Source organism: Solea solea, chromosome 9, assembly GCF_958295425.1.
Source record: "Solea solea chromosome 9, fSolSol10.1, whole genome shotgun sequence".
In the NCBI taxonomy this organism is placed as follows: domain Eukaryota; kingdom Metazoa; phylum Chordata; class Actinopteri; order Pleuronectiformes; family Soleidae; genus Solea; species Solea solea.
Genome location: NC_081142.1, coordinates 27,539,659 through 27,560,388, shown reverse-complemented (window position 1 = coordinate 27,560,388; position 20,730 = coordinate 27,539,659). Strand labels below are relative to the sequence as shown.

General features: G+C 40.1%; 1 protein-coding gene and 1 pseudogene across 1 annotated transcript in view; one reads left to right on the top strand and one right to left on the bottom strand.

Annotated features, from left to right (window-relative positions):
- The window catches only part of btbd8 (BTB domain containing 8), a 41,026-nt gene that overhangs the window by 15,754 nt on the left and 4,542 nt on the right, over positions 1–20,730 (bottom strand). Inside the window, exons 5-12 of the mRNA XM_058637557.1 lie at positions 20,360–20,477; positions 18,270–18,359; positions 16,956–17,036; positions 16,758–16,854; positions 16,058–16,149; positions 1,887–1,989; positions 396–578; positions 153–323 (exon numbers count right to left, since the gene is read on the bottom strand). Of these exons, the coding sequence (XP_058493540.1) occupies positions 153–323; positions 396–578; positions 1,887–1,989; positions 16,058–16,149; positions 16,758–16,854; positions 16,956–17,036; positions 18,270–18,359; positions 20,360–20,477 (935 nt within the window). The remainder of the gene's footprint in view (positions 1–152; positions 324–395; positions 579–1,886; positions 1,990–16,057; positions 16,150–16,757; positions 16,855–16,955; positions 17,037–18,269; positions 18,360–20,359; positions 20,478–20,730) is intronic.
- On the top strand, positions 4,923–7,354 carry LOC131465169 (tripartite motif-containing protein 16-like; annotated as a pseudogene).

Here is a 20,730-nt window from a genome sequence, read left to right as displayed (position 1 = left end):
TGATACTAGACATTCCTACTTGCATCCTGTATGAAGACGATCCATTACCTTCAGGCAGACGTTACAGAGCGAGCATGAGTCAAACCAACCATCTTTAAGCCTCATTCAGACAACCGTCCATCACACTACTCAAGAAATGTGCTTCATTTCACCTCCTCTGGTCTTTGCCACCTCTGCTTCAGGAGAGTCTCCTCCTCCGTGCCATCTCCACACAGAGCGTTCACAGCATTGAACAGGCTGCAGCAGTTTTCCACAGTCACACGTTCTCTGATGGCCGAGCACAGCTTCCTCAGCACTGTGGGCTCCTGGGTAAACTCTTCCCTCTGAAACCAAGCTGAACACTAAGAAAACTCAAACAGAAGCGCGTGCCGATGAAGGAGGTGAATGGATCTTACCCTGCGGAGGTCGTGAAAGGCCTGAGTGTGGGTGACTACAGGAAGGTGCTGGAAAATGACACGCAGGCTCTCCTCCTGTAACTCTGTTGCCAGACTTCTCACCTGTTGAGCCCACTTCACTTCTGGGAGACTGCCAAGCAGCTGCTCAGTGTCACAGAGTATGGTTACTGCATTCTGCACAGTCTGGATGGAAACAGCAATTAACTCAAAGGGACAGTCTTGGATTATTGAAGTGTGGTTATATGAGGTACTGATACAAACAGTCCGACTCATGGAGGCACACGACCTGAAAGTTAGTGGTGCAACGTATCACAGCTGATCGGTTCGGCACACACGTGAACCACGGTTCATGATTGGCAGTGTTTTGACACAATACTGAACTGTAGATCAGTTAAAAAAGACTTAAATATCCTGAAGATGTGTTAATCTCCAACAAATAGCAAGGAAAACTCAATATTTAACAGAGGAGTCTGATGCATTTAGCAACCACACTGCCAAAAGAGGCGATCAGGAGTGGGAAGTTGCATCACAAGCCTTTCCGCCGTTCAATTCAATGACTGAAGACAGTCATGCAGAAGTACGGAGCCCTGCAGGTGACACAGATGGACATTTTTTTTAAAGAATGCATTTATAAGTCACATGCGCGCTTTACTAAGTCGTGCATGTGCATGCGAGTTATGAAGCGTGTGCACGCGTACGCTCAGTTTATGCCACCTCCAGGGCTCCGTACAGAAGTACTGAATGATTCTGTGAACAAATCTTTTTTTATTAAGTCTAATGATTCAGTAACTACACCAAAAATCTGCTTTACAAGTGTGTGTGTTGCAATAAACAAATGAAAATGATACCAAACTGAGCTGGAAGTGTATAGTGAAAAAGCATCATTAGAAAGCCTTTTTGTGACTGCAAACAGAGGTTTGTGTCGCTTCGTATACTACTAACTCTCCTGCACCAAAGTCCATAGAGAAATGTTGTCATTTTACACCACGGCAGTGGAGTTGTTGATTTCTGCTGCCTCCATCCGTGAGTTCAAATGTGTTTGCTTCTAAACTTCTGCATTTGAAACTATTTGCGAGGATTTAACCAAGTGACAAAAATGTACCAAACAAGGCAGCAGCAGACGAGCACCTCATGTGTCCCAGCGAGCTAAAAATACAGATTTTAGTGTGAAAAAGTGAGAGCTTTACAAACTAAAGCTTTCTGTTGGAACAGGCTGCCTACAGCCTGAAATGAGTGGATGTAACTGGGATTATATTACTAGTGATAATATTGTGGTGGCTACTATTTTGCATCGTACACTTGTTCCATCAATGATCAACAGCCTCAGTTACAAGCCCTGACCACTCCTTATCTGCCTGCATGCGCATCCCATTCCAAAATTAGCCCAGCTGTAATAACTGAAAATCAAATAAAGTCCATTTCCTTCCGGGAGGAAATAACTGGTGAATGGGTTGATGATGTTTGTTCAGAGAAAAGCAGGGAATTACTCACCATGGTTTCAATCACAGCGGTGAAAGAGGCTCTTTGGAACTCAGGAGACAAGAGGGAAAAGTTCCGCTCACACCAGGTCTTCACAAAATGCTCAGCAATCCACCTGGAAAAACACAACATTAGTCTCTTTTATGCTGAATTATCTGGTATACGTGGGATTTTTAACCTGGATGAACCCACTAAAATAGCAATTCACACCATTCCAATTGCCGGTGGGGGTTTAAATGAAAGCACCTGAAACAAAATGAGTCAGAGGAACCTCCCTCACCTCGCTGTATTGCCAGTGCTGCACCTCGATCCAAATGATGAAACAGAAAGTATCCTAATTCGTATCCAATATTCGTGGCACAATATGTAATTTGCTAGTTGTCAATCAATACAATAAAAAAACACCTTATTTTATGATAATAGGAAGCACATCGGCAAAAAATTTACTTTCAATCCAAGATGGCTGCTTTCCTGTTCGTTTTAGAGCATAGGCTGCGCTGACTTTTTTGACCGTCCCGACCTAAGGAACGTGAGTACCAAGTTTCGTGCATGTACATTAAACGAGGACAAGTTTAAGAGGTTTAAAGAGATTCGCCTTTTGTTGTGAAAAATATGAATGAACGCCAAATTTGGCGCCCCCTTTCTTGTTCGCCATGATACTTATTGAAAAGTTTTCAGCAAGTTTAGATCCTTTACTTGTCCACAGTGACCTCACCAAGTTTAAAGGTGATCGCACAAAAGCTTCATTCAAATACCAGGCGTCATAGTGTCTGCCGTCACCAGGGGGCGCTGTTTTTGAAAGTGAATATTTTCATGTAGGCGTCTTCAGGGCCGGACTATCATCAATCCTAGCAAGTTTGGTTCAGATTGGACTCGGATTCGCAAAGTTGTAGCAGTTTGTTTTTTTGTCGCAAATATCTGACTTTGCAGTGTTGCCATGGCAACACCGTTAAACGATTTGTTATCATATTAAGCACGCATCATCTACCATGTGTTTTGAATGTTTTCACTAATTTTGAGTTTGATACGATGAACTATGTAAAAGTTATTACCGAATTGTGTATTTTTTGTATTTTCTGTTACCACCAGGAGGCGCTGTTTTCAAAATGTAGTTTTTGCATAGACTTCTTCAGCCATGGTCCATGGCTAAGTTATAAGAGTTTTCTTGCCTGTGGCGAAAAATTTAAGTTTTTAACCAACTTTGCCGGCCCCTTTCTCATACGCCATACTTATAGAACATTTTTCAATAACTTTAGATCCTCAACTTGTCCACAGTGACCTTACCAAGTTTAAAGGTGATCCCATGAAAGCTCTAGGACAAGTTCGTTCAAATACCATTGGTGCGAAATGGCCAAAATTGGCAAAAATGAACTTTCAATCCAAGATGGCGGCTTTCCTGTTCGTTTTAGAGCATAGGCTAGGCTGACTTTTTTGACTTTTTTGACCGCTCTTGCAACAGAGTTGCTCGAACCCTAATAATAAAAACGTGTTACCTGTGGTTACAACGCAAAGCAGATTAAACTAGAAATGATGCTGGCTTTACACATGTGTCAATACTCAGTGTACTGTTCTTCAACTGTGAAATTTAAAGGGACAGTTCAGGTTTGTTTGACCGCTCACGCTCCCACACCAAAGCCCACAGAGAAAATCAGTGATATTAACATCACAGCACACAGGAGCTGCTGATCCACGGCTGCCTCCATCACTAACTTCTAATGTCTGATTTTGTCACTTCAGTGTTTGACATCTTCCTTTGGATTTACTTTAGTGACACAAAGTGGCCACACGAGGCAGCAGAGGAGCAGCAGCTCCTATGTCCCCGCCAGCTTAAATCACTGATTTTCTCTGTGGGCTTTGGTGTGGGAGAGTGAGTGGTTTACAAACTACAGTTTCCTGTTGTAAAGTCTGTCTCACTGTGAGATAAAGACGAGTTTGTGTCCGTGTTTGTCGGTTCATCACAAAACCAAAGCCGAACAATCCCTTTTTTTTTAATCAGGAGGAAAAGTAAAAAAAAAAAAACAGAAATAAAAACCCTGTCGCTCTACAGTGAACATGATTTGAAATGAACGAAGTTAAATTTCTCATTGTGTCGTCGGGTAAAGTTTTCACTTCTTCTCACGTCTGACACACACACACACAGTTACATATATACACACACACACGCAGCCACTGCAATAAAAACAAGTCAAATCTTGATTGACAGGCTGTTGTGATATAAAGAGGCTGATTTAGATACTTTGACACTTACTGCTCCTACTCATTTGTCAAGTTCACGTGTGAAGATAGAACATGCAGGTGACCCGAAACACAACGGTTTTTTAGCGATTCAGACCCACTCAGGTTTTGATTCACCCTGTTGTACATGAAGGCACCAACAAACATCATCTGCTAGCAGTATTTGAAGGTCAAAATCCTACAATAAAATCTACACCGGCTTAGGTTCTCAACCTATGGTGCATGTACCACCAGTGGTATACGAGATTCCTCTGGTAGTACTTTATCTCGCACTTCAAAAGCATTTTGTGGCTGAAAACTGAAGTTTCTCTCCCTGCACCAAAGTCCATAGAGAAAATCAGTGATTTTAGCTGCGGGGACACAGGAGCTGCTGGTCCTCTGCTGCCTCGTGTGGTCACTTTGTGTCACTGAGGTCGATCTGAGTGGATGATTTCAAACGTCAGAGTGATAAAACGAGACATTTGGACTTAGTGATGGAGGCAGCAGTGGATCAACAACTCCTGTGTGTGTGATGTTAAAATCACTGATTTTTCTCTATGAGGTTTGGTGCAGGGAGAGTGAGCGGCACAAAACTTCCGTTTCTGGACAAAAAAAACAAAAACCTGACAACACTAACTCGTCGTATGCACACAGTTAAGACCTCATTCAACCCAGTCACACACACACACACAGGGAGTGTCACTAAGTAAAGAGGTCACTCCATGTCAGAGTGGGAGTGGTTCCTAGTTCCCTCCCCCTCACACCTGCAGTTTGACAATGGCAGGAGGAGGAGCCAACAGGCTCTGCCCACTGCCGCATCACATGTTGTTGACATCAGAGCTCAAACCTGTTTCAAACCTGTCAGAATTCTGAGGAAGTGAAACTCAGAGAGTGGTGGTGACAGAGCGGTGAAATGGCAGGAGTTCAGCTGCAGAGAGAAACCTTGTCTTGTTCCATCTGTTTGGATCTTCTGAAGGATCCTGTGACTCTCACCTGTGGACACAGCTTCTGTAAGAACTGTATTAAAGACCACTGGGACTCAGAGGAGCAGAGGAGGATCTACAGCTGCCCTCAGTGTAGAGAGATCTTCACACCGAGGCCTGACCTGAAGAAAAACACCATGTTAGCAGATTTAGTGGAGGATCTGAAGAAGACTGAAGTCCACGCTGCTCCTGCTCATCACTGCTATGCTGGAGCTGAAGATGTGGCCTGTGATTTCTGCACTGGCAGGAAACTGAAAGCTCTCAAGTCCTGTTTGTTTTGTTTGGCCTCTTACTGTGAGGAACATCTCCAGCCTCATCATCAATCACCTGCATTTAAGAAACACAAGCTGGTGGAGCCGTCCAAGAACCTCCAGGAGAACATCTGCCCTCGTCACGACGAGGTGATGAAGATGTTCTGCCGCACCGATCAGCAGTGCATCTGTTACCTCTGCTCTGTGGACGAACATAAAGACCACGACATGGTCACAGCTGCAGCAGAGAGGACGCACAAGCAGAGAGAGCTGGATCTGAGTCAAGAAGAAATCCAGCAGAGACTCAGGGACAGAGACAGAGACGTGAAGGTGCTTCAACAGGAGAGGAAGACTCTCACACTCTCTGCTGATAAAGCCGTGAAGGACACAGAGGAGAGCTTCACTGACATGATGGGTCTCCTGCAGAAGAGAAGCTCTGACGTGAAGCAGCAGATCAGATCCAAGCTGGAAACCGAGGTGAGACGAGTCACAGATGCCGAGGAGAAGCTTCAGCAGGAGATCACTAAGCTGAAGAAGAGAGAAGCTGAACTGAAGCAGCTCTCACTCACACACGACCACAACCAGTTTCTCCTCAACTACTGCTCACTGTCAGCACTCAGTCTGTCCACACACTTGTCCATCAACTTCCGTCCTCTGAGACACTTTGAGGACGTGACAGCGGCTGTGGCAAAGGTCAGAGGTCAACTGCAGGACGTCCTGACCGAGACGTGGACAAACATCTCACTGGCTGTAGCTGAAGTAGATGTTTTACTGACAGAACCAGAACCAGAACCAAAGACCAGAGCTGGATTCTTAAGATATTCACAGGAAATCAAATTGGATCCACAGTTCACACATGGCTGTTATTATCTGAGGGAAACAGAAAAGTGACATTAATGGATAAAGATCAGTCTTATCCTCGTCACACAGACAGATTCACTAATGATCCTCAGGTCCTGAGTAAAGAGAGTCTGACTGGACGTTGTTACTGGGAGGTGGAGTGGACAGGAAGAGGAGGAGTTTATGTAGCAGTGACGTACAAGAACATCAGAAGATCAGGTTCAGATGAATGTGTTTTTGGATTCAATGACAAATCTTGGGCTTTAGTTTGTGACCAAAACAAATGTCAGTTTCTTCACAACAGTATCAAGACTGACGTCTCAGATGTTAAAGTCTCCAGAGTGGGAGTTTACCTGGACCACAGAGCAGGTCTTCTGTCCTTCTACAGAGTCTCTGACACCATGACTCTGCTCCACAGAGTCCAGACCACGTTCACTCAGACTCTCTATGGTGGAGTTTGTCTTTATTCTTATCTTTCACCTGGAGTCACAGCAGAGTTCTGTAAACTCAAATAATTTGGAGTTCTTTCAGCAGCAGTGAGTTAAACTCTGAGTTTAAATCTATCTTTAAAGCCCACATAGACTGGAAGCTCCAATTAACGCTGCGTTTGTGTGTGTATCTGCATCATTACCTCGTTTATGAAACCCTAAAGTTTCAGAACAAACAGTTCAGCCACTGCTGAGGAAATAGTGTTGTATTGTTTTCCTGGGCTCTGCGAAGCGGATCGGCACTTCCCTATGCTGATGATGTCATCAGACATCCTCACCACTCCTCTCACCATCGTAGCGCCTCCTGGTCCGGGCACTAGTCCGGGCACATCCGGTTGCGTACATTCAACCGCAGAAGAAGAAGAACTACTCTCGTTGTAGCTGCTGAGATGCAGAGCATCCACCGTGCCAGAGGGGGAGCTGTGTATCTGAGAGCTGGCCTATCTATTACGTCACTTCCAGGTACCTGGTCAATCACAGGACAGTGGGAAAGCTCTCGTTGGCTGGCCAATCACAACACAGTCCACGTTCTGGGGGTGTGGTTTTGGTCTGAAACAGCGGGGCTGACGAGAGTGTCAGTGAGGAGATATTTTGATCGGCTCGTTTGCAGCGATTAGGTTTTTAATCATGAAAACTAGTTAATATATGTAAGTAGACCTCCATAACTAACATATATGTGATACAAGCATTCTATGTCACCTTTAACTTTTGAATTCAAACTGTGAGCAACTTTATTGACAAAGTTTCTTTCATTTGCTCATTTTGTTAAGTGTAAATGATTCATGGTTAAGTGTAAATGATTCATAGTTAAGTGTAAATGATTCATGGTTAAGTGTTAATGATTTATGGTTAAGTGTAAATGATTCATAGTTAAGTGTAAATGATTCATAATTAAGTGTAAATGATAAGTGTAAATGATTTGTGGTTAAGTGTAAATGATTCATGGTTAAGTGTAAATGATTCATAGTTAAGTGTAAATGATTCATGGTTAAGTGTAAATGATTCGTGGTTAAGTGTAAATGATTCATAGTTAAGTGTAAATGATTTATGGTTAAGTGTAAAAGATTGATGGTTAAGTGAATCACTGAATCATTTAAGTGTAAATGATTCATGGTTAAGTGTAAATGATTCATAATTAAGTGTAAATGATTTGTGGTTAAGTGTAAATGATTCGTGGTTAAGTGTAAATGATTCATAGTTAAGTGTAAATGATTTATGGTTAAGTGTAAAAGATTGATGGTTAAGTGAATCACTGAATCATTTAAGTGTAAATGATTCATGGTTAAGTGTAAATGATTCATGGTTAAGTGTAAATGATTCGTGGTTAAGTGTAAATGATTCATAGTTAAGTGTAAATGATTCATAATTAAGTGTAAATGATTTGTGGTTAAGTGTAACTGATTCATAGTTAAGTGTAAATGATTCATAGTTAAGTGTAAATGATTCATGGTTAAGTGTAAAAGACTCATGGTTAAGTGTAAAAGATTCATGGTTAAGTGAATCACTGAATCATTTAAGTGTAAATGATTCGTGGTTAAGTGTAAATGATTTGTGGTTAAGTGTAAATGATTCATGGTTAAGTGTAAATGATTTGTGGTTAAGTGTAAATGATTCATGGTTAAGTGTAAATGATTCGTGGTTAAGTGTAAATGATTCATAGTTAAGTGTAAATGATTCATAGTTAAGTGTAAATGATTCATGGTTAAGTGTAAATGATTCATAGTTAAGTGTAAATGATTCATAGTTACGTGTAAATGATTCATGGTTAAGTGTAACAGATTTGTGGTTAAGTGTAAATGATTCATGGTTAAGTGTAAATGATTCATAGTTAAGTGTAAATGATTCATGGTTAAGTGTAAATGATTCGTGGTTAAGTGTAAATGATTCATAGTTAAGTGTAAATGATTTATGGTTAAGTGTAAAAGATTGATGGTTAAGTGAATCACTGAATCATTTAAGTTTAAATGATTCATGGTTAAGTGTAAATGATTCATGGTTAAGTGTAAATGATTTGTGGTTAAGTGTAAATGATTCATAGTTAAGTGTAAATGATTCATATTAAGTGTAAATGATTTGTGGTTAAGTGTAAATGATTCATAGTTAAGTGTAAATGATTCATAGTTAAGTGTAAATGATTCATGGTTAAGTGTAAAAGATTCATGGTTAAGTGAATCACTGAATCATTTAAGTGTAAATGATTCATGGTTAAGTGTAAATGATTCATGGTTAAGTGTAAATGATTTGTGGTTAAGTGTAAATGATTCATGGTTAAGTGTAAATGATTCGTGGTTAAGTGTAAATGATTCATAGTTAAGTGTAAATTATTCATGGTTAAGTGTAAATGATTCATAGTTAAGTGTAAATGATTCATAGTTATGTGTAAATGATTCATGGTTAAGTGTAAATGATTCATGGTTAAGTGTAAATGATTCGTGGTTAAGTGTAAAAGATTTTTGGTTAAGTGTAAATGATTCATAGTTAAGTGTAAATGATTCATGGTTAAGGGTAAAAGATTTGTGGTTAAGTGTAAATGATTCATGGTTAAGTGTAAATGATTCATAATTAAGTGTAAATGATTCATGGTTAAGTGTAAATGATTCATGGTTAAGTGTAAATGATTCATAGTTATGTGTAAATGATTCATGGTTAAGTGTAAATGATTCATGGTTAGGTGTAAATGATTCGTGGTTAAGTGTAAAAGATTCGTGGTTAAGTGTAAAAGATTTGTGGTTAAGTGTAAATGATTCATAGTTAAGTGTAAATGATTCATGGTTAAGGGTAAAAGATTTGTGGTTAAGTGTAAATGATTCATGGTTAAGTGTAAATGATTCATAGTTAAGTGTAAATGATTCATGGTTAAGTGTAAATGATTCATGGTTAAGTGTAAAAGATTCATGGTTAAGTGAATCACTGAATCATTTAAGTGTAAATGATTCATGATTAAGTGTAAATGATTGGTGGTTAAGTGTAAATGATTCATAGACACGTAAATGATTCAGTGATTCACTGTAAATGATTCATAGTTAAGTGTAAATGATTTGTGGTTAAGTGTAAATGATTCGTGGTTAAGTGTAAATGATTCATTGTTAAGTGTAAATGATTTTTGGTTAAGTGTAAATGATTCGTGGTTAAGTGTAAATGATTCGTGGTTAAGGGTAAATGATTCATGGTTAAGTGTAAATGATTCATAATTAAGTGTAAATGATTCATGGTTAAGTGTAAATGATTCATAGTTAAGTGTAAATGATTTTTGGTTAAGTGTAAATGATTCGTGGTTAAGTGTAAATGATTCGTGGTTAAGTGTAAATGATTCGTGGTTAAGTGTAAATGATTCATAATTAAGTGTAAATGATTCATGTTAAGTGTAAATGATTCATGGTTAAGTGTAAATGATTCATGGTTAAGTGTAAATGATTCGTGGTTAAGTGTAAATGTGCTTTATACTTAGTTTACTAATTGTAGAAATCAATAAAAGTTGGGATTATAAACTTGTCGTCTCACCTGATCATCAAATCACAAACACACACACACAGACGCAGACACACAGACACACACAAACACAGTGTAACTGCAGTGACTACAGGTTTTTATCTTTCTTCCATTTCTAAATCTTACTTTCAAAAATGTTATTTTCTCCTTTAAAAAAGCTTGAACATTTTTAATGAAATAACTGACTCTTAAATTTTATTTGATGATTTTCTAACAAACGTTTGCACTTTTCAGCAGAAACATCTTCTAATTCATGAACTCCAGAATAAAAAGCTGAGCTGTTAGCCTGCACCGCCCCCTGCTGCCCATTCACTCACACTGACTTCAAACAGTTGCTCTCGTGCAGCTGCTGAATTTAAACTAAAAATCACGTTTATTTCTTTCACATTTGACTCATTTTATCAAACACTTGCATCTTTGACTCACTTTATTCCTTTAAACAGATTTAATGTGGGAAACTCCCTTAAATGGAATGGACAGGAAGTGGAAGAGACCACGTCACAGACTGTAGAAGGGGGGAAATACACTTAATTTTAATTAATTATGTTCCAGTAAATTTAAGTTTCAATGTTATTTTGCTTTAGATGCCGCAGGTGTTTCATTATATAAATGATTATTTTATTAGAAGTTTTGTGTTTTGTTATTTGTGCTTATATAATGTTTCATGGAATATTGGAATTCCTGGAGTTGTTTTCTTTTGATAAGATCGCATTTTTGAGGAATTAAACGACAATAATTGACACATATCCGAACTGTTGGGAAAAATAAGGGAAATATGTAAAAGTGGTGCAAAATGGCTCAGTTAGCACCCCCTAAGGTGAAAGCTGGTAGGACAAAGCCGAAACTAAGTCGCACCAAATTTCATGAAACTTGGTGGAAACGTGTCGCAGACTGAATCGAACAAAAAAGTCTATTGTGACCATGGCCTCAACTCAACAGGACGTCAGCCATTTTATATTTGGCGTCCAACTTGGTGTTTCAGAAATGAACGACCTTGTCTGAGCGCGATAATCGTACCAACGTTAAAAAAACACAACTGTGTCAATTTGTACCGAAAACATCAAAGACGAAAATTTACCGAAAGGTCTCGCAGATTCAAAAGGGCGTGGCCATGGCAACCATTGGAATTTCGCACATTTCGCCACGAAACAGGAAGTGGGCTGTAACTTGGCCGTACATTGACTGAGCTGCTCGAAACTTCAAACGTGACACAAGAGACTCGACCAGAAAACATCAGCACCACAAAACTCAGTCAAGGGCATAGCGCCACCTGCTGGCAGGGCCTGCACAATGCTGTTCACAGCTTTAATTGAATTTTCTATTCATTTCATGATACATTGAGTTAAAATGATTTTCATTCACACGATGATAGAAAAGTAAAGACAAAGATCCATTTTCAAACCTCCTCGTTTTTTATTAAGCAAAGTATCACAATGTTTGTTGAGATTAGTCGCTGAGCAGAAACAACAAAGATAAATTATGGAATGTAAAGAACAGTAGTCGAACACTAACCAGAGTATAAGAAGGAATAAGAATAGTCAGAGTAATTATAGTCTTAATAATGATAACAGGGAACGTGTGTGTGTGTGACAGCAGCTGAGCAGTAGTTCATCTGACAGTGTTGACAATAATTAAGACGTAAAATTGTACTGAAACTAATTCTGTAATCTGTGTGTTTCTGCTTGAGATGTGGTTAAACTACAGTACAGCAAATTAAAACAATAATAATAAAAATAATTATTTTCAGCTCGGACTATTTTCAGCGTTTCAAGTTAGAGGGCACATCCTGTTTAAAATGGCCGACTTCCTGTTGGGTGAAAGGTGTGTCCGTAAATGTGTTCAAGGACGGTCCCTTTACTCACATATCAAATTTCGTGAAGATCTAACAATGTTAGACTTTACTTCCTGTTTCGGGAGTTCTACTTCCTGTAGGAAGGTCATCTTTTACAGACATGTTCTGGACGGGTCTGAGGTCTCACATATCAAGTTTCAAGTAGATACAACAATCCCTGAGCAGCATGAAAAACAGTAAATGTAATTTCGTCTGCCGTCACCAGGGGGTGCTGATTTTGGAATATTTTTATATAGATTTGTATGCAGCTGCCTCCATCATGTGGCGAAAAAAAAGGTACTGCATGAATATTAACGAACGAACCACTCAGTTGAGTGAATCCTTTGCAGTGTTGCCATGGCAACACAGTTGAACGATTTGTTATCATATTCAGCACGCATCATCTAACATGTGTTTTGAATGTTTTCATCGATTTTGAGTATGATATGATGAAGTCTGTAAAAGTTATAAGGGAATTGTGAATTTGTTGTATTTTCTGTTACCACCAGGAGACGCTGTTTTCAAAATGTACAGTTTTTACATAGGCATCTTCAGCAAGGACCCATCATGGATCGGCACAAGTTTGGTTAAGATCTGACCTTCCATCGCAAAGTTATAAGAGATTGTTGTGTGTTGCGAAGAATCGTGATTTTGGCCAACTTTGCCGCCCTTTTTCTTGTACGCCATGATACTTATTGAAAAGATTTTGATACCTTTGGATCCTCAACTTGTCCACAGTGACCTCACCAAGTTTGAAGGTGATCCCATGAAAGTTGTAGGACAAGTTTGTTCAAATACCATTGGTGCGAAATGGCCAAAATCGGCAAAAAATTTACTTTCAATCCAAGATGGCGGCTTTCCTGTTCGTTTTAGAGCATAGGCTTCCCTAGGTTTTTTGACCGCCCTGACCCAAGGAACGCGTGTACCAAGTTTCATGCATGTACATTAAACGTGCTCCTCAGGCCCACAAGTTTGAGGGGGTGGAGCAGTTATTTGCCCCGCACACTTTAATTTTTTAACGCACATTTCCCAAAACACTAATAAACGTAAATTTACACCAGGTCTGATGTGGTAAAGAGGAACCGGAAGAAGAAAAAGAATAATCCTTCCGGAAAAAGAAAAAGAATAATCCTTACGGTTTCAATAGGGTTCTTGCAACAGAGTTGCTCAACCCTAATAATCCTTACGGTTTCAATAGGGTTCTTGCAACCAAGTTGCTCGAACCCTAATAATCTTTACGATTACAATAGGGTTCTTGCAACGGTGTTGCTCGAACCCTAATAATCCTTACGATTACAATAGGGTTCTTGCAACAGAGTTGCTCGAACCCTAATAATCCTTACGATTACAATAGGGTACTTGCAACAGAGTTGCTCAAACCCTAATAATCCTTACAGTTTCAATAGGGTTCTTGTAACAGAGTTGCTCGAACCCTAATAAAAGAAACATCCTCTGATGTTTCCTGAGGTTTTTCCCAGAAGTTATAGCAGAGACAGTAATATGTATTTCCATGGATTTATGTGTTGGACATATTTAAGTAAGTACATTGCTCAAAAAAACCCTCATTTATAGATATTTCAATGTGACATGCTATAGCTTTACCTTTTGCAAGTGTGCAGAAAGGACATGCAACCCTGCTAAAAATGAGGAAAATGAAGAAGAAATTAGCATGTTCTTGTGTTCAGCAAAGCTGATAGTAGCCAGAGACAATTAAAAACCTGCATGTACTGCAATTGAACACTGTCTAAACACATTAAACATGAGTTTAAAGGTTTTCTTGAGCAGTGGAAGAGAAAAACGTGCATTAAAACCATTTGGCCATTGCATGTCAGACAAATCCTGGTGGCCTTTTCTACTCCATGTCTCTGTGGACAAACCTCAGGAAACTCAGACTCTGAGGCTGCACACAGTGTTAGTGGTTAGTGCAGCTTCGCTTGAGGGAACAACCGAAGGAGAGGGGTCAGAAATGCCCTGCTCCTCGGCTCACAGTCATGTCGCGAATCAGCAGACTCAGCAGAGACCACAAGACATGGCTGCACCTTCACACACCAACACACAGATTCAAATCAGAGCCAGCCTCGCTCAGCACATCACATCCCCCTGACCTACATTCACACGTTCGTTGCCAGCACACTGCAGTGTGCAAGAGCTTGCAGTAGCATCAGCTGCAGGAGACCTCAAAGTGCAGATAAGCACTGCACATCTGTGCTAAACCAAGACTCTCACCATTCAAAATACTAATGTAAATAAAACACTTCTACTGGACATGAGTCTTCAGAGAAGCCCTAACTTTGAAGGACGTCTTCTTTTAAATGCAACGGTTTTAATCAAGAATGATTAAATGTGCTTTTGATTTGAATTACAAAGATATCAATCAATGAAGGACCGTGTTTAAAAATACCATTAAAGCAAACATGTGAACAACAGACGTAACCCTTAACAACACGTATAGTAATTATGAACCCTTGTGCTGGGGTTACCTAGCAACAAATGCGGATGTAACTCATGGTGACATGAGTGGTGACAGGTTGTTTTAAGTTCAAGCTTGACAAAGATTCAAAATTCTGGGACTAGTAATAAAAATGTACGGATCAACTACTGACTTCATGGACATGATCAACTGTTTTGATATATGATCAGTTTGAATGTTGTTTGACAGACAGCCCTCATCTCACCTCCTTCACATCAATCTTCTTTGGGCTGATGGGTCCATTGCTATGCTGATGACAGTCAAATGTTTGTACCTCTGAGGAAAAATCCATATTCTGTGACACTGCTATTAGAAAGTCTCAGCGACATCAAAGCATAGATGGCATTGAATGATCTGAACTTTAATGAGTTAAAGACAGAGGTTATGTTGTTTGGAGGCTATTGGCGTGTTTCCACCGACTCGACTCGACTCGACTCGACTCGACTCGACTCGACTCGACTCGACTCGACTCAGCGTGGTTAAGTTGCGTTTCAGAGCAGGTACTAAAAAGAGTACTGCACTGGTGATGGTGAGTGCCATCACAGGAAGAGACATCTGACAAAAATCAAGCCGAACAATGCCGAACTGTAGATCAGTTACAAAGACTTAATAATCCTAAAAACGTGGCTTAATCTCCAACAATTACCAGGGAAATGTAATTTAACAGAGGAGTCTGGTGTATTAAGCGACAGCACTGCCCATCACGAGCGGCATCACAAACCCTGCAGCTGTATTTCAGTCCAGTGACTGTGTCAGACGGAGTCTGTGCTCCAGTCATGGAGGAAGTACTGAACAAAGAGTTTTAATTAACTGATTCTAATGATTCAGTTACACTGAAAACAACTGCTTTACAAGTCACTACTAACTGACGGTTAGTAGTTTGCAGTTTCATGCAGCCGTGCAGTGATGACTCCGCCCACGTTGAGCAGGTACTATTTTTGTTGTGGAGAACCAACCTAAACCGTGCCGTGGCAAGGCGAGCTGGGACCATATTTGAAAAGGGCCATATGATGCCCCCCTGTTCAACTCACAGGGGGACAGCGACTCACTGTAATGCCCTATATGATGGGGTTAGCCAGGCTTTTAAATGTGATCTATAAATAAAGTGGATGGGTTTAAAAAATGTTTATTTAGCATATTAAATGTTAATATTTTCTAGTTTTTTTGCTCCATATAACAAAGAAATCCTTAAAACTTAACCGTTTTGGTTAGTGGACAAAACAAGTGATTTGAGAGCATCATCATTTTTAAGTTTTGGGAAACACTGACAAACATTTTTCAATATTTTCTCGCTTAATTGGTCTAACAACAAATTGATTAATCAAGAAACAGATCATACAATTATGAAAAGAAAATCCCTGAGATGGGTCAGTGATTGGCAGACACATTTATTTTGATGCACTGAATTTGGCAGATTTTTTTTAAAAAGCTGACTCATTTGTTCCAAGTCACCTTCCCAAAAACTGCTGTAAAAATATTAAATATTAGTTAAAAAAAATGTTCCAAAGATGAATATCCTCTGTCAAATTTCAACTACATTCATTCAACACAGACAAAATGGCTTGACAATAAAAAAACGGAATTTAAGATACAAAATTATTGTAATTGGAGACTCACCTCTTACAAAGAATGTGCAGGTTTTGAAGGCCAAAGGCGTGTGTGAGGGACAGGCACTCGAGAACTGTTCTCTTAACTCCATCAACTGACAACTGACAAAACAAACAAACAAACAAACAAACAAACAAACAAACAAAAGAGGTGCATTTAAGTTACTGCAGTAAATAGACTGTGTGAGGATCTGTGAGTCACAGAACACCAAAGAGTGACTAATGCTCACTAGTACATTTGACTGTATGATGCAAATGAAGAGGAAACATTTGAACAAAAATGATTATTGATACCGGGCATGAAGGCAGAGTGTAGCAAGTGTAACGCAAAAGCAAATAACCCAGAGATGTTTTTGTTGGTGTTTTCAGCTTACATGCAAACTGTCCTTGAAACAATAGAATATATAATAGCAACAAACAATAGGAATACTACAGTATAGATGTTTGTACTTCTCAAAGTAAAATAAAATGTGTACCGTCTATGACGTGTATTACATGCTAAAATTACAGTTATTACCTTTCATTTCAGATAATATGTGGTTTATTTCTTGAGTTTTGACTACATCTATCAACCTCCACAGACAGATTTCAATAATTCTGAGTGTATTTTAAAAGTGGAAATGTGTACTGCATTACAGGGTACAAAGAAAATACACAATGTTAATATAAATAAACATGTGATGTACTAGTTTTTCTTCTGCAAAGCTGACCTTGGGGAAGAAGTGGCAGTAGTCTCGCATCAGAACCATCTCCACAATATTGTTCAGCCCCTCCAAACTCAACATGTCTGCTGCCAGCATCACCTGACTGCAGGCATGAACAGGACAGAACAGGAGGCACCACATGCAGGTCAGTTTCAGGTCTGGACCTGTTTTCTAAATGTGGTTTGCTTTACCACATTACAGTACCTGGCGTTGGCTCCAGGGGGCAGATCCATGATGGCTCCATACATGTACTGAAGTAGAATCTCCATCTCATCGGGCTCTAGGCTGAAAGGGTTAAAAGATTTGGTTTACAAGGCACATTTGACTGGTTAATATATGCAAGTGCAGTCATACAGCGTGGGAGTCCCCTATCCATCTACACCAGAGCAACACAATATAATGATCTGAGCAATGTGTGCAGGGGGCATGTGATGTAACATATGGTCAATATTTATCAACCAAGTCATGCTGCGACTTTGTTTGATGCTTCCTATAAACAAACAGCTGTCATTGCCTTGATGAGTGTTCACTAGACTGTCCAAATTCTTAAGTCCAAACCCGACAGAGCTCGAGAGAACACTGACTGAATTCTGCCTCACAGGAGTCCCAGTATTTCAGCAGCACTTACGAGAATAACGACCATCAGTTCATCTTTATTATAAACTCTTGTTGAACTCTAACCACTGCTAACTTTTCTTTAATTTTCCACTTCTTCAAATAATCCAACCATTATGGTTTATCATTGCAGAGGAAAAGGATAACAACACTGTGGACGGCTTTCATAGCCTGTGAGTTGCGTTCACCGTCCTGTTTCTAAGCATAAACACTATGTCAATCACCTCTACTTTTTTTATCAATTATTTTTTACTTGTTACACCTCTACTTATGAAATGTTTACACCATAACTTCAATGAATTCACTCTATTTTTAAAATAACTTATAATTACCATGTCAGTTGATGTAGCTAAACCCCGCCTGAGCCTGACAATAATTTCTGGATGTAATCTTCTTGCAGTGAGGCAACGTTAAGCATCAACTGTAAACAACTTTCACATGACACAGCAGCAGCAGCAGCAGCAGCAGCAGCAGCAGCAGCAGCAGCAGCAGCAGCAGCAGCAGCAGCAGCAGCACATGACTGCAGCCGAAGGGCGACTTTACAACACGTCATCACAGCCACTCTTCTACTCTATTAGCCTCGTCTTCCCCAGTTAACCTCAGAGCAGTGAAGCTAAGGCGAAGAGTGGCACATTATTCCCTGGAGGTAAAAAATAAATAAAAATGGGTCACGTTTGCCTCTGCTGCTGAGAGAGGAGACTGTTGTGTGTTGCTGGGCTGGTGGGTGATACTGACAGGAGTGAGGACTACAGCTCAGCTACCCGTTGATGAGAAGGGGAAAAAAAGCCACCTCTGTTGTGAGCTAGGATTATTTATTTATTGAAGAAATACAGCCGCATTGTTAAGGAATGAAACATAAAGCTAGAGTGAGGTGTGAGGTGTATTATTATGCTCTGGTCTTACCCTTGCAGTGTGATGCACTGTCTGGAGCTCTCCATCCAACATCCACTCAGCATCGCACGAAAGTACCGTGACCGAGCACACAGCACTGCCCTAGAAACCCAATAAAGCAAGTGATAGCATGTCAGATTCACCCTCCATTTTTATATTTAACACCATGCAGCAGGCGTTGAAGTGACAAGCAAGACAAAAGATTCTTGTATGATTCTCGTCTTTATGTGGATGCTGTTGTTGATTATGGCAACTTCACGTACATCCTGCTTTTATTATACAACCATTTAGGTCAAATCTTTGGAAGATTCTCACAGAAAATGCATCGCAATGACAATTTATACTAAGAGTTCCATCTTTTCCATTTCCATCCAGACAATGGGTAGGTTTCTGTCACACAGCTTTCAGCTCTGTTCATGTCACAGATCATTGAGAGGTTTTATTTAGTACCACCAGAATCCAAAACTGCACTCTTAGGCTTTCACCTGCCAGTTGTAATGGACCAGCTCATTAATACACATTTTCTGTGGCTTTTTGTGGGCTTGACCATGTGTGGCCAACCTCCTGCTCCTTGCTGCAGGTGGAGGACCACCTATTAGTAAAAGGGCTCCAATTCAAACCCCAGAAACTTTTAGTTTTTAATATACACTCCTGATCAAACTTTTAAGACCAGTGGAAAAATTGCAAGAATTTACATTTTGCACTGTTGGATGTTAAGAAGTTTCTAAGTAGTGCTTCAAAATGCAAAAAGAAGAAATGGGAGTGAGACAAAACTTTGAGTAAGCAATTTATGGTAAACAACCATTAAACTAAAATAGGCTGTTCATCAGCTGATCAAAAGTTTAAGACCACAGCCTTTAAAAGCCTAAATCTTTGCAGAAATGTGGATTCAGTGGCATTTTCTGTCAGGTATCCACACTGTCATGACCTCCTGATGGCAAAGGCAAAAAAGCTTTCTCTCTTTGAACACGGTGGGATTGTTGAGTTGCATCAGCAAGGCGTCTCGCAGCGTGCCATTGCTGCTGAGGTTGGACACAGTAAGACAGTCATTTTAAACTTCTTAAAAGATCCTGAGGGTTATGGAACAAAAAAGTCAAGTGGTATCCAACAGTGCAAAATGTAAAGTCGTGCTATTTTTCAACTTGTCTTAAAATTTTGATCAGGAGTGTACAGTCTACAAGCACATCAGACTTCCTAAAGAAATGACTGCACGGTCCAATGAGGGTGCTTTGGGCGCAGCATGGCCTTAGTGCATTAGAATAGTAATGTTAGTTTGTTTTCTTTCTACAGGACAGATGATGGTAAAGTAACAAACAAATCTTAGCTTAGCTGTTATCTCCACCCAAGCAAGGCAAAGTGTTCAACCTCACGTCATTAATGGTAAGAGTAGGCTGATTCTAAATAATGTAGTCACTGACCAAAACCTCTAGATCAGGGACAGTTGTGAACACAGATTTAAACTAAAGTACTACACTGACAGCAGCTTTAGGTTTTCTCAAACATGGCAGATTGTGACGGTTGCTCGCCAAAAGCTTCAGCCATCAGATTTGAAAGACATGGAGTTGTAATACATCGTGTTGACAGATCTACTTCTTCATGGCAGAATGGACACTACGCTGACTCACTATCTCAACGTGACATGGCTGGAACGGTGCTAGCTGTTTTCATGCTAACTTCAGTAGAAGAAAGTAAGAGACAGAAACAAACCCCCAAAAAAGAAGAGTTAATACTGATGTTGAACAAAGATTGATAAGTAATGTAAAGACCGATATAGGTGAACACCATAGTGTCTGGCGTCAAAGTTAGAGAGTCCCTGGTTCAGCATTAGGTGAGAAGACTGAGAGCTGACCTAGAGTTCACTGCTGCAGAGAAACAGAAAAACAGCCCAGCCTCTTCATCTTCTTCTCTGACAAGCTTCTGCTGCCTGTCTGCTCCCCTGAGCACAAGCTGGGAGGTACCTGTCTCCATGGTTACCAACGGCCACTACAACCTCAGCATCACCAAATGACCATTCACCAGCAGATGTGCAACCTCTGCTAATGTTGGCTGTAAAAACACTAAAGTGAGCTAAAGACAACAAAACACATCATGAACAGATCTACCTGTGGCAGTAGAAACTGTGCTCCGCTACTTGGACAGTGATGTCACACTGCTCTCCCCTCTGGTACAGATCCAGCAAGTCTGCTCCAAGGCCAGAAGCTGGCATGAGGACAACAGCGTCTGGACAAAAGCATTAAAAGGGATAATCCAGTTTTTGTTTGTTTTGTTTAAGTGTGGTGGCATTATGTGCTGTGAACCATCCTGAAACATGGAGGCTTGCTTTCAGTGAGCAGGCAAACAAGGAAAAACTGCACAACATAACAGTGCAAATCAGATGTGATGAATGAGTGGATTCATGGTGGGGGTGGGGGGGGGGGGGGGGGGCATTGCCAAAGATCATTCAAAGATATTTAACAAAGGGGTGATTAAACAA